Genomic DNA, 14899 nt, shown 5'->3' with positions numbered 1-14899 from the left:
AGGTGTCATTGTCTCCTATTACCCCGAGATGGGACTGTCTGATTGCAGAAAATCAAGCTCGGGGCTGTGGTGAGTCGTCATTTTCATGCACTTTGAATTTGCGTTGTATCGTATTTTGAAGGCATTAAACATTACCATAGCGTTAAGAGCGTTGCGACCAGATAATACGCTCCTTGTGTTTATTATTATATTTCGAAAACACCACAGTTTTCATGCAGCTCATACCATATTATTTTGTTGTATTAATTCGCCACCCCTTAAATGCCGGTCCCTGAAAATATTGTCTGACTTAAACCGGTCCGTGGGGCAAAAAAGGTTGGGGACCCCTGGTGTAATAGATACGCATGCTGCTATTTAAAGCAGCAACTGTACTCAACCAGTTACTTCCAGTACTTTCTGAGTTAAAGTATCAGTAACTGAAGAGCAATCAGAGACTGGAGGACTCTCTATTGTGTTGGGAGAGCCAAATGGGTGAGTTTTATTTACCTATAATTGAAGATTACGTCACATCGGCAATATTTAACAAGGCGTTAACACCGCCGCCATTCACATACAGACATTATGTCAACATCTGTCTGTCCACTCTCAAGAAATTCCGACACCCTTATTTGTCCATTCGTTTACGATGATGTTAACATCTGTCTGTCCATTCATGTAATTGTATTTCTGCGATTGGCTGGCAACCAGTTCAGGGTATACCTACTGCTCTAAGACAGCTAGGATAGGCTGTGAATGTTGTGCGACTTCAATGAGCGCTCCGCTGAACTGACTGAGGTCATGCTGACATGCTGCTTAAATAGAGGAAAGGCTGAAAGGGAAATGTGCATTGAAAGTTTAAAAAAAAAAAGACAATATCTCCAGTACAGCCTGTTGCTAAATATGTTACAACACAGTGCATTTTGTTTGGGCATGTGAAAGTAGAGTGCCACTTCCTGTTTTAGGTTTTTTTTTTTCAATCATCTAAAAACATTAAAACTCCAACAGGCATAGTTGCAACACGATCAAATAAACTGTACATATTTACATCAATAGCATCGTGTAATACAGGGGTCCCCAACCGCCGGTCCGCGGACCGGTAACGGTCCGCCGGGCATTTGATACCGGGCCGCACAGAAAGAACTTGCCTTAATTCAGTTTTATTTCGGAATACGAAAGATGTTTTATTTTGAAAAACTACCGGATTCTCCGTTAAATCCGTCTGTGTCACGCTTGACACACGTCAAGCCACGCTTCTCCATCACGTGACCGATTACAGCACTTCAAAACAAAACGCAGGAGCTCGCAAAATGAGTTAAAAAAAACTGCTGGAGATCGCAAATCACGGCGGTCTTAAAAGTACGTTCGAGACAACTGATTAAAGTTATGGCTGAATACTCTGAGATCGCCACAATAGCACTGTTGCTATTTCCGACATCCTACCTGTGTGAGGTGGGGAGTTTCTGCAGCAACGGCGACTAAAACAAAATTTACGAAGTAGACTGGACATAAACCACACACTTGAGGTGTCATTGTCTCCTATTACCCCGAGATGGGACTGTCTGATTGCAGAAAATCAAGCTCGGGGCTGTGGTGAGTCGTCATTTTCATGCACTTTGAATTTGCGTTGTATCGTATTTTGAAGGCATTAAACATTACCATAGCGTTAAGAGCGTTGCGACCAGATAATACGCTCCTTGTGTTTATTATTATATTTCGAAAACACCACAGTTTTCATGCAGCTCATACCATATTATTTTGTTGTATTAATTCGCCACCCCTTAAATGCCGGTCCCTGAAAATATTGTCTGACTTAAACCGGTCCGTGGGGCAAAAAAGGTTGGGGACCCCTGGTGTAATAGATACGCATGCTGCTATTTAAAGCAGCAACTGTACTCAACCAGTTACTTCCAGTACTTTCTGAGTTAAAGTATCAGTAACTGAAGAGCAATCAGAGACTGGAGGACTCTCTATTGTGTTGGGAGAGCCAAATGGGTGAGTTTTATTTACCTATAATTGAAGATTACGTCACATCGGCAATATTTAACAAGGCGTTAACACCGCCGCCATTCACATACAGACATTATGTCAACATCTGTCTGTCCACTCTCAAGAAATTCCGACACCCTTATTTGTCCATTCGTTTACGATGATGTTAACATCTGTCTGTCCATTCATGTAATTGTATTTCTGCGATTGGCTGGCAACCAGTTCAGGGTATACCTACTGCTCTAAGACAGCTAGGATAGGCTGTGAATGTTGTGCGACTTCAATGAGCGCTCCGCTGAACTGACTGAGGTCATGCTGACATGCTGCTTAAATAGAGGAAAGGCTGAAAGGGAAATGTGCATTGAAAGTTTAAAAAAAAAAAAGACAATATCTCCAGTACAGCCTGTTGCTAAATATGTTACAACACAGTGCATTTTGTTTGGGCATGTGAAAGTAGAGTGCCACTTCCTGTTTTAGGGCAGCGCGTCCCGGAATTTTATTTTATTTTTTTTTTATGTGCAGAAAACACACGGTGAAGTAGAAGAAACATTTGGAACAAACAGCCGCACCAACCTCCTCATTGGCTTACCATGCTGAAGACGGTAGGCGTGGGTGCTCCTCGTCCCGCCCTCTCCTCCAGTCTACTGGGCTTGGTCTTGCCACTGACAAGTCCTGCCAACATAGGAAAAAAAAATAAACTTTATGATCCAGTGGGTGTGTGCGGAAAGATGTCTACGCGTGGGTGGCTGAGTAGTGTGCATGTGATTGCAAAGAAGCTACACTGAGAAGTGCCCTTCCCTGGTTTCAAGTACAGAATCAAATTTGGCACTAAAATCATCAAATAATTCACAAGACATAAAAAGGTCGAAATAGCTGCTGGAAACTACAAGCAGTCATTAGAGAGGAGAGCAAGTTCACCTCAAGACAGAACATCCAGTACTGCAGAGAGATGTGCAGGTTAATGCATGTTAAGGTCTGGAGCCAAGGGACTAAATTCCACCTACAATTCCACACCCAGCACACAAATTGGTGCTCCGACGTGGATGTCTGCAATCAAATGACACCTTGCTCCTGCAAATTATTAGAATAAGTGGATAGCTACTACGAGAATTTTGAACTGCTACACTGACCTTGAAAGAGAGGAGTGTGGGCAATCTGATAATTCTGTTCATTGAAACCTCTTAAAGTAAATAAATTCAGAATTTGATGACAATTCCCCTGAAAAAAACATGCCTCTAAAATCTCAAAACCTTGAGCTTGAACCACCGCCACGGATTTTTGCAACACATTCAAACAGATGGACCGCAGTCAAGAATGACGTCACCCGGGGTGTCAACATGTCGCCTCAGCCCATCTCACAAGAGTTCAGCTCAGTGACCTACTGAGGCTGAAACGCACAAAATTGGACATCTACAAATCAGAATGAGGCCTCTTCCAAATGTGGATGAAAATCTGGTATGTTCTGGGTCTGCCACTCTGAGTGCTGTGTAAATGCATAAACTGGAAATACGAACCCACAGTGAAAACTTTGACAATACTGTATACTCCAAATACTATATATTAAGAGGGGTGTGTGTGTTGATCATTGAGCAAAATAGATGAGATAGGCCTGTTAAGAAATGTGGAGGTTAATCTACTTTAAAATCGATAGGGAAGGACTCAGCTCAGGTCAAGTAAAAAGCTATATAAATGATCCTTATTGTATCTCTTTATGAATTGTTTATTCCATGTTGCCCCTGCCTGGTTTTGGCGCTTGTGGAGTACTTAACATGCAAGTTGTGATCACGCTTGTGAAATCTGAACAGCCATATTGTAAATCCAGTACGTAGTGTTCCCTCACAAATGCATGATTCAATCCTCACAAGTTTACCCATTTACAGATCTTTTTGGGAAACGATCTTTCTTTATTCACGAAAAACCCCAACGCTTCACTGATTTTGTGCTCAGGCCAAAGCCCTGTCTAATACAAAAGTAGTGTTTAGGCGGCACCTAGGTGTCGAGGGACTATGTTGATGTCGGGGGGGCTTCTGTCAGACCAAAAGCCCGGGCTATACGTCCTCCGTATTTAAACAATAAACTTTTGGCACTTGCAGCGTAAAACCAGCCACAGGTGCGGGTTTCTCAACAAGGGTCAAGTCGGGCTTTGGTTACAATGACGACCTACAGGCTGGATCTCACTCAGCGATCGAGCACATTCTGACTGGCGTTTGGCCATCTTAACTTCCCCATTTTCACTGTGGCAAAAAACTACACCGATGCCTTCACACAGCAATCAGACAAGTGCCGATTACCAGAAGGTTATGCTGTTAGTCAAAGCTTAGCTGATATTGCCTGCGACTTTCAGCTTCTTGGTCATTTAGTCAACAGAAACTCAATGCAGCTCTGCTTATCTTGCACACAGCTACCGCTGTTAAACAACAGTGGGACAGAAGTGTAAAATGGTTCACTCACAGCGTTTTTCAAAAATAAGCTGATTCACTTGGTGGTTTCATTTCACTCCAACAGATCAAACTATGTAAATGTACCAATTAGATTGAACAGACTTGAGAGTTTAATGTGAACAGAGGCTTACTTTTTTTTCCTAACACGTGACATTAAGAATCTTTCTTTAAACATTGACTTTTTTTTTTAAAGGTTTTATGTTGGCAAGGTTAATTATACCAAGTTCCACCAGTCCAAAGTTTGGCAGTGCATTGAGCTGAACAGATCAGTTGACCAGAATGCAACATATCACACACATAGACAGCTAGACATAACATGCACACTGTTCACTGTAATGTGCCTTGACCTCGATGGCGCGTGGAAGCAACATGCCGAGCACAAGGACAACTTTAAACCCGACATTTTTCAGAGTACAGAGCCGAGGTCTCACTTCCCTCTGCTTCCCCCTCAGACACGCCCCCTTCCACACACACGGCGCTATGGAGAGGAAAAAATAAACTGCCTCAAAAACATGCCAAAACTCGGCGTAAACTTCTTACCCTCGACAAAGAGCAGAGTCCTTCTGTCCCAAGAATTCTTTGCAGAAAACTTTGACAACTTAGTTGTTTGAGTTAAAATCTCAATGCCTTTCAAAGCAGCAGTCGCTGCAGTCTCTGAAATACATGCACACACTCACGCACACACACAGTCACACACACACTGGGTGTAATCCAGGGCAACTTCCCTCTGCTTCCCCCTCAGACACGCCCCCTTCCACACACACGGCGCTATGGAGAGGAAAAAATAAACTGCCTCAAAAACATGCCAAAACTCGGCGTAAACTTCTTACCCTCGACAAAGAGCAGAGTCCTTCTGTCCCAAGAATTCTTTGCAGAAAACTTTGACAACTTAGTTGTTTGAGTTAAAATCTCAATGCCTTTCAAAGCAGCAGTCGCTGCAGTCTCTGAAATACATGCACACACTCACGCACACACACAGTCACACACACACTGGGTGTAATCCAGGGCATGACACACCTCCCTCTCCTTGTGTCTAGTACTTACTCTGGCTTCCCTCCCACTCTTTCAGGGCCAGATTTGCCAATGTGACTGAGGCAATTCTACTGGGCATTCAACTCACCTCCACTTATAACTCAATAATCAACAGGAAAGGCCTCTATTGTAAGCGAACCAAGGAAAGCAACATGCAGTCAAGCAGAAACATTAGTTCACATTTTCACAATTTAAATAGCAACAATGCAACGCGTGTGCAATATATGCTTTGAATGCAGCTGCCTCAATAAATATGTGGAAATGGTCATGTTAGTCATTCCATTCAAATTGTGAACTCCATACATGATACAGGTTCCTTACACACAGTGATATATATATATTTTTATAACTGTGATAAATATAGCTGGGAGCATATCAAAACGCCAAATATGGCATCAAGAAATTAGAAGATTAAATATACATGTTTTCCAAAACAGAAATCAGGTTGGAATCCTCCTTCTGAAAAGTAATTTCCACTATATTTAATTTGAAAAATAAATAAAATGTTTCCACCATTTTGCATACATAGGCATTGTTGGATTAGACAATTTTCCCTCTGAGATAATTTCAGCAGTGTTTTCCAACCTGTATTCAGCCAAGGCACGTATTTCACATTAGAAGAAATCTCACGACACAACACTGAACAAAACGATTCAGAAAAAGTAGATATACGGGTTGAATATGTAGCATCTGTCGTCTAGGGCAGTGATTATCAACGAGTGAAAGTTATGGAAATACGTCTTCCTTATTCATTTTTAACATCACAATACCTGATAAATGTAATAAATTCCGTTATACGTGTACGTCACTCACCAGGTGCCTCTCACCACCGACAAACAACAGGTGTGAACGTGTAAAAAACGATGTGAAGTTTATAGACTTGTCAAGAGAAAGTGAAACCATATTTTATACAGCAGCTGACCAACCAATACCGAAAGGACGATAAGAAGACGAAGCAAAAGTAAATGACTGAGGTGAAATGTTTGCAAACGTTAGCATGTCAAGCTAGTTACCGGCCCCGAGTACTAGTTGACTAGGAATGTATATTTTGATACACACGCAAATTTCAAAGCGGCACTTTATTCACGTCTCTAAACACATGCGCGAAAACCCGCAAAAATGTCACGTGTCTAAAGTTTATTGTCAATCGACTTATTTTAAAAGTTAAATCAAGTTACTCACTCGAACGGAATCAGCTGACACGACGGTGACTCAGTAGACTACCCAACTTCCGCATTCTTGTGCGATGACAACTGCATTAGCCAACCATGAGAGAGAAAACTAGGTCGTATAGCCCAATTGCGATGCAACATTCATGATAGCCAATGATAATCGACAATACTAAACAGTCCGCTCATACACACCCACAGCAAAGCCAATCACGTGTCAACAGAAGCCCGGTACCCACCAATAGAAAATCACAGCGCGGCAGACTCCCTTGTCCACCGTACGCCACACTGTAAATCAAGCCAGGCACGCGCACGACAAAATACAGTAGTACATGTTGTCCAAAACGTAGTCATGTGTGAAATTCAACTTCAAGTCAAGTAAAGCCACTTTGCAAATAGAAGCGTTATAATTATTATCAGAATTTCTTATTACCGTGATTTATAATCATTGATTTGTGGAATGTATGTCACATGACGTTACCTTAAAAAGTCGCCAATATTGTCATCTAAGTGTGATAAGCGTGTGCTTACTTTCTTGACACGGCTTCTTTGGGCATTGATTATCACTTGGTGTAATGGTTAACTCAACATGTATCTATATAGTTGCTATCAAAACTGGCACGCTTCAGCATTTAAGATAAGTGTATGCCCAATACAGATGTTTGCACTGGCTCACGCAGTAATTGATAAAATTATGATTTATGGCGTCTGTCATAGGCATGCCCCATGGAGTGTTATTTTTGTTGTTTGGCCTTAGTTACAGAATGGAACTGACCTAGAATGCTCCACAGTACAAGTCAGCAGCCACAAGACGCTGCACGTCAACACAGTGTAGTTTGATTTCATCCAGTGACATTTTTATCCGAAAAAGAAGCCGTGTGGCATTCGTCACGTTTTTAACACAACATGAACTAAAATCACATAAAATATGGTTCCAAATTATTTATATATTTTTCAGACTCTTTGATTAATCGATTTAAGTAATTCACACGATAATTCAGCTCCTAACAAGCAAAATATTCGTTCATTTACTGACCTCTCGTTTCATTCACGTTGCGCCCTCTTGTGGCAAAGGAAAGAATAGTTTGTTTTAGACAGTAATGTGGTTCCGTTCATACGACGGTGACAGAAACACAATCTGCATGTAAATCGGTCATCTTCTGGCATTTACAGTTTTTAAAATGAAAAGATTTTTTTCAGCAATGAATAATCTTGTAAAATGACATTTGTTTGTGTTCGCGTCAGCTGCGTGATAACGCGGTGCCCGAAACCAATTGAGGAGCGTTCAGGGAGAGGAGCACTCAATCATCTTTGGTAACTGAGCGTGCCTTCTCTTGCAACATGGCTACATATACTCTTTGTAATCACCTATGTTGGGAAAGTGGAACCCCTGCCCCAATGGAAGTGCCTTTGGTGGAGAGCAATGTACAACCTGGGTGCATTTCTGTCTTTTTCGCATTTTTGTTTCCCGCTCCGTCGACCACGTGTGTCAAATAAACTGTTCGATTTATTTACAAGACAACACGAAATTACAAAATGCAGCTCAAGTTTTTTTTATTTTATTTTTTTATGCGCTGCAAACGTGCTGCGCGCGGTGAGGGTGAGAGCAGTGCGGAATTGCTCACGTGCGCATATTAGAAAGAACATTGCCCTGCAGTATACAGTACTCTCTTATCACTTTATTGATTGACAAAACGTTAAATATCCACATGTTAGAGTTTTCTCAAGGGCAGACAATGGATATACAGTACACTACGGGAATTTGAGATGGAGATATTCCCAATGTGTGCCATCTTAGGCCTGTCGCAATACTGTCTTACTGTGTTCTCACTGTGCAATACTGCTCGATGTGCAATACTATTTCGATGCTGAAGCCACTACCTCTAGACCTCAAGTGCTAAGCTACTCTTATCCTGTGTCTTTCCTTGCTCTTACTGTCTCTACTATAAGCCGCTCTCGCACAACTCTAATTGCCCCACGGGGATAAATAAAGTTTTCTGAATCTGAATCTGAATCTGAAAGGCCGACAAAGTACAAATAATGACGCTGGAGTAATACGATGAAAACAAAAAGCGCTTGCACAAAGCAAGGAAAAACATCAACGAAAATAGCTTGTCACAAAAGCACAATAAAGAACAAAGCGTGGATACACTTAAACAGACCAAGTATGAGTTACGTGAACAACGAAGAATAAAAGCAACGTCAAGAGCCAAAAAACGGAGAAAACAAAAATCAAGTCAAGAGCCAAAAAACGGAACGAGACTAATGAGAGAGCGTCTAGACCAGGGGTGTCAAACTCAGTTCCTGGAGGGCCGCTGTCCTGCATGTTTTCCAAGTCTCCCTGTTGCAACACACCTGATTCAAATGAACAGATCATCAGCAAGGTCTGCGGAAGCCTGACATTGAACCTGTTCATTTGAATCAGGTGTGTTGCAACAGGGAGACTTGGAAAACATGCAGGACAGCGGCCCTCCAGGACCGGAGTTTGACACCCCTGGTCTAGACGAAATGCACATGAACAATGACTGAGCATCGACCCTATGAGGTCCTTAAATAGTCCCAATGATTGTGACGCAAGACAGGTGCGCAGGAGGAAAACCAGGCACGCTTCTGCCACCTGCTGGACATTAACAGAACGTGATCATGACAAGGCCAAACAGTTTTGTTTCCCCCTCACCAAGGAATGAGGAATCATTTTTGTGGTATGCTAAACATTTTACAATTGCCTACATTACGCAGGATTACATCAGTTTTGCCATTGTCACCTTCAAGTAAGTAAATGTGTAGCACAATGTTACCAAATCACAAAGTCAGGTCACAGAGATTTTATCATTTTCTGATGCTGATCAAACATAATATTCAGTCATACAACAGAAAAGTACTCAAGTATTTAACAATTTTATCATTAATTGTAAAGTGCTGCTACCCGCATGTGACTCATGTTGCATTTGGCATTGACTGCAGCCGAGCCACTCGGCCAGCCATGTGCTTGCTGCCTCTCCCTTGGTGTACGCACGGTCAATGCACTTGTCATGCATGGCTTTGTTGACATTATACATGCAGGCCAACCTATAGTACAATTCATCCTATATTTGTTGAACAGTAATCTGTAATTGTTTTGTTAAAAGATGGATATGAAATTAAATCGGAATTATGGCCTATTAAAAAAAAAACAAAAAAACATTGAACCGGGTCAACCTGGATATAACTGGCCGTTGGGGAGTTCTTCCGATTTCCCCAATTGCCACCTGGCCTCATAGGAAGTAGCAATCAAAGTACGGGAAATTCCCTTTCTTATAGCAAGAATAGATGTAAAAGCAGGAGGTCCAGTCTCTTTGTCAATCAGAAATAGCATTCGTATTAAAGAGAAGCGATACCCGAATGTCAAACTTTGAACGAAAATCGACGGGGAAAACATCATTGCGGCCAAATTGGAAACTTTGCAACAAGACGACAGAGCTTAACAAAACTATTTTACTCATCGATAACTGTATAATTTGATTTTCATTTTTGTCTCATTCAAGATGACTGCGCTGAGCAGTATGGCGGTGCCCTAGTGCCCTCTGTTGACCAGCTGCCGCTCAACAAAGTTGCCGGCTAGCTCATCTGCCTTCAGTTGAGACGTTCTGGGTTTGAATCTTGGCATTGGTCTCCACGTGCTGCATATTTTTTTTCTCCATTGTCCTTGCCCCCACATTCTAAAAGCACGCCTGTTAGTTTGACGGAAGAATTTAAATAGTCGATAGGTTTTAATGTGAGTGTGACTGCTTGTTAGTCTGTACTGACTTGTGACCAGTCCAAGATGGCACATCCTCTTGCCCAAAGACTCAGCTTGGCTCCAGCTGACCCATGACTGTAATATAAAAACCAAATTTTACAATTTACACTCAGGTTGATGCGTGTTTCTTGATGTAAATTCAAATGTGAATATGTCAGATTTATGACAAATGTGTGAATTGATTGTGGATGCAAGACAGATGAGTGCATTCGAACTTGATCCACAAGAGTGACACGAAGAGGAGGCGGACACTGGACAGGTGGGTGTAGATACCCAATGACCAATCACGGATAGCCATCAAGTCAGTACATATCAGCAGCAGAGACCCGGACGATGCTTTTGATGTCACTCACGTTGAACTGAGGCTCCACACGCAGCATGGTAAGACTATCATAGTCGCCATTAACATGATGGAGACAGAAACTGTAAATAAGAAGAAATATCCACTATAACATGATGGAGACAGAAACTGTAAATAAGAAGAAGAAATATCCACTCTGCCGACTTTGATGATGTCATCATCAATATTTGTTGTTTCCTTTTAGACGAGCTACACTGATAAAGGGGAGAAGGTAAGTTGCGATGTGGCGTGATATATGAAGGACTGATGGGACATTCTACAATAAATCGTTTACAGTGAAGAAACAGTAGATGCAGAATTTCATAACATTGATATCTGTGAAATATGTAAAAACAAAAACACATTTATTTTGTCTTTTCTAGCATGAAAGGGGAAAATTTGTCAGGTTTCATCATGTCACCTTCTGGGTCGGCAATGCCAAACAGGTCAGTATGCAAATGCAGACTCTTTTTAAACAAGATGATGTTCAACATTGTCGCTGATGCAAGTTACGTCTTTCACTATGTGAAATACAAAAGGTTGTTTAAAAATATCCTCAAAATATGTCAAGGCAAGAAGGAGTAGAAATGGCCGCATAATTGTCCCACAAATAAAAGTGTAATTTAAAAATATATAATAAGAACAACAGAAGTTAGATGCAGATATGAGGATTGTTGTTGTTGCTGGGGGTTTTTTCTTACAATATCAAAACGAATTGGACTTCTCAACTCTATTGAACCCCAGCTAGTTCCCACTGACACCATGTTGTTGACCCCTGTTCTGGTTATGCTAGACAAAGCAGAATTCTTTATAATCAGGCACAAGATTGTGCTTCTTCAAAGGTGTCTAATAAAATCAGGGATATGATTGAATTATGTTCGAAATGCAACACAATCAAAATATTTTACTAATATTTTTCATTAATTAATACCCTCTCACAATTTTACAGTCCTTGACCATTTCATTATTTTTAGCTACAAGATACCCATCCAGCAGTTAAATAAAAATGAAATGTGCTGTTTTAGCCAGGCTGCACAGAAGTGGGACCGAATTATCCACTGGCAATATTATGATTTGGCAGACTTTACCTTCATAGAAAAGACTTTTTGTCCTGTCTTCAGGCGGCATCCTTCTACTGTGACAAGATGGGCTTTGAGCCTCTGGCCTACAAGGGCTTGGAGACTGGCAGCCGAGAGGTCGTCTCACATGTCATCAGGCAAGATAAGGTACGGCAGCTTGAACAACCTGAAATCACAGATTTTAAGCTACATGTCCAACCTGTATTTTGACTCTGTTCTTGACTCCAAACAGATCATATTTGCATTTGATTCTCCACTCAATCCTGGAAATGAAGGCAAGAAACTCGTGAAGGCATATGAGAAAACAGTAGATAAAATATGAAATATTACCGTAATATCAACATGATGGCATGTCCTGTCAGAGATGGGAGCGCACTTGATGAAGCACGGAGATGGCGCCAAAGACATCGCGTTCCAAGTGGAGGACTGTGACTACTTAATCAAGGTAAAATGAGGTGCATTTGAACTGTTACAAATTACATCACATGCCAGAAAGCCACAGCACATTCTCTGAAACGTCTCTAAAACTCTGCAAATACTAACCGATTCAACTGGAGGCAAAGGAAACTTGGTGACTGAAGCAAACTCAATTGCCTGTCACATTACAAAACTTCGATTTAACATTCCAAACTATCATACACGTGTTAAAAAAAGTTAACCACTGTATAATAAAGCAAATATAAACCTAAAATACTGTAAATTAAAAACTACTCACCCTTTGAAGATGCCTGATTAACGACGGTGTAAGATTTTTCCGCATCGATACACCTAGTGGTCATTTATAGGTACTACTACAAAGAATACAGTCGGTTGGCAGCATTTAAAAAAAAACATCTTAATATTTTTTCCCACACGCTAACATTTTACCGTTTGCTGGCGAACTTAACTGGTCATTTTTAAACTAATAACAAATCATCGGGCATTTCTGTTAACACCCGGTTGATAAATTGATGCATTGGCACCCTGTTTTATAAGTTTAAATTCATTCCATGACAAAGCTCGTAACTCAGTTTACTTTTTTTTACTTTAATCGATCGCCATGTCTCAAAAACTTGTAAGATGGTATGTTTAGGTAGAACTATTTCTAGTTTTGTGGCTGTCATGACACGTTTATCTTCCGTGATGGCACCAAAGAAAAAAAAAGCGAAATTAATTAATTAATTTCATTGAGTTGCTCTTAACCAAGAATTGATTTTGTTTTGAACTTTTTGCAGCGTTCGACTTCGAAAGTGTCATTGTTTTTACACAAGGGTTATGGTAAATATAAAGACGTGTGTGTGTGTGTGTGTGTGTGTGTGTGTGTGTGTGTGTGTGTGTGTGTGTGTATATATATATATATATATATACAGGACCCACAAGTTTACACAGACTAGAATGTAAATATTGTGTCAGCTTCAGTGAGGTCAGTAGAGATAAGTACACGCTAAGATCAAAACGTGGCTTTAAAATTGCCCAATCGGGGTTTAATTTTTTTTTTTTTTTTTTTTTACGGTATTTTAAAGCAAAAACATCCTTTAGTTCGTATTTCATTTCAAGCGTTTTTCCTCACACGACCACTTTTCTTGTTATGCTTGGGTAAGAGTATGTTGAAATGGATAAACATGAAAGCTTTCAAGTTTGGGTACGTGATTGAACTCGTTATCTAAGCCAAGGTCAAAACAGATATTTGAACCAACAAATAAAGATCCACTCGTCACACAAATGTACAACTTTCAAATACAGCGAACTCTCCAGATTTAATTGATACCAACGCAGGGCTGACTAGATTTGATTTTTTTTTTTAATGTAATCCACGTGCCTTGGCACTCTGTTCGTGATTTGAGACGTTAGGATGTCTCCAACCACTGGAGGGCACCCAGACGCCCTGTCGAGTGGAGGCAGACTCCAACTGACAAGTGTTCCATGCTTTCCACTGTCAGACGGCCAAGCAGCGAGGAGCGGTCATTGTGAAGGATCCCTGGGTGGAGGAGGACATCCACGGCAGGGTCAAGTATGCTGTGGTGCAGACGGCGCGTAAACACACAAAAATCCAATTGGATGCACTCATAGAATTGAAATATGACATAAGAATAACTCTCACGTTCTGTCTGCAGTATGGAGATACGACGCACACATTTATTGAGTACCTGGGGCCCTACAAAGGCCTTTTCTTGCCTGGCTACAAAGAACCCATGTTTAGGGATCCACTCTTAGCCAAACTGTGAGTCTTTTAAAGATGACATTTTTAACATTTGACATTGAATGCAATATCATTTACGAAATATCAGATTGTTGGTGACACCTGCTCAAAAGTGCTTTCCAAAGCCTCACTTTAAATGAATAACATTTAATATTTGGAGGCAGATTTTTTTTATTTTTTAGAAAACTCATCTAAGAACGAAGAGAGCATACAAACTCCATATCACATGTTTTCACGCTCTTTATTTATTGCATTGGGTGGGGCCTAGCTGAGCATAATTATATAACACGGTAAAAACTTTTGAGCATGCTTGCCCTCTTGATTGGAAGTGACCCCTAAGCACCGTTTGCCCCAATTCAATTGGTTGTTCAGTTATCTCTGAAATGTACAGATTTAAAAATTAGGATGTCAGGGTTCCTTATAAATGTTTGCTAATCTCAAGAATGAAATTACCTCTGCAGTGTTTTTTTTTTGTTTTTTTTTGCTTTTCTCTGCAGGCCACAAGTAGGTTTGCGCTTCATCGATCACATAGTGGGAAACCAGCCAGATGACCAAATGGTTCCAACATCAGACTGGTAAGCCTCGTGCTTGACAGCACGTCCGCACACAGTTGACACAGCACTGTCCAAAGGACATTTAAACATTTTGCAGATGGCCGAGCCACCTCTGGTGCATGGTATTACATAACAAGATATAACATAGTGATTTCACCAGGGCACCATAAACTTCGGTCGATTTATTTGAATTGCATTTTACTGCCTTTTGCATTATGCAGGACCACCTGGCGATCATGACCCACCATTATTCTGTGTTCTACTTCCTCATTCCACTTCTTTTTTCTGTAGCCAGCAGTGCTACCACAAGAATATCAAGTATAATTATGTATACAGTATATGAATTCTGGATGGGGGGGGGG

General features: G+C 40.9%; 1 protein-coding gene across 1 annotated transcript in view; it reads left to right on the top strand.

The window, feature by feature from the left end:
• Window positions 1–10374: 10374 nt before the first annotated feature.
• hpda (4-hydroxyphenylpyruvate dioxygenase a) overlaps window positions 10375–14899 on the top strand; it is an 8989-nt gene continuing 4464 nt past the window's right edge. The window contains exons 1-9 of the mRNA XM_019895217.1: window positions 10375–10766; window positions 10931–10957; window positions 11109–11171; window positions 11847–11951; window positions 12037–12079; window positions 12167–12249; window positions 13724–13813; window positions 13898–14004; window positions 14481–14558. Of these exons, the coding sequence (XP_019750776.1) occupies window positions 10764–10766; window positions 10931–10957; window positions 11109–11171; window positions 11847–11951; window positions 12037–12079; window positions 12167–12249; window positions 13724–13813; window positions 13898–14004; window positions 14481–14558 (599 nt within the window). The 5' untranslated portion in view covers window positions 10375–10763. The remainder of the gene's footprint in view (window positions 10767–10930; window positions 10958–11108; window positions 11172–11846; window positions 11952–12036; window positions 12080–12166; window positions 12250–13723; window positions 13814–13897; window positions 14005–14480; window positions 14559–14899) is intronic.

Source organism: Hippocampus comes, unplaced genomic scaffold (assembly GCF_001891065.2).
Source record: "Hippocampus comes isolate QL1 unplaced genomic scaffold, H_comes_QL1_v1.1 scaffold177, whole genome shotgun sequence".
NCBI lineage: Eukaryota > Metazoa > Chordata > Actinopteri > Syngnathiformes > Syngnathidae > Hippocampus > Hippocampus comes.
Note: the sequence above shows the minus strand (reverse complement) of the source record. Positions and strands in the feature narration are given on the sequence as shown.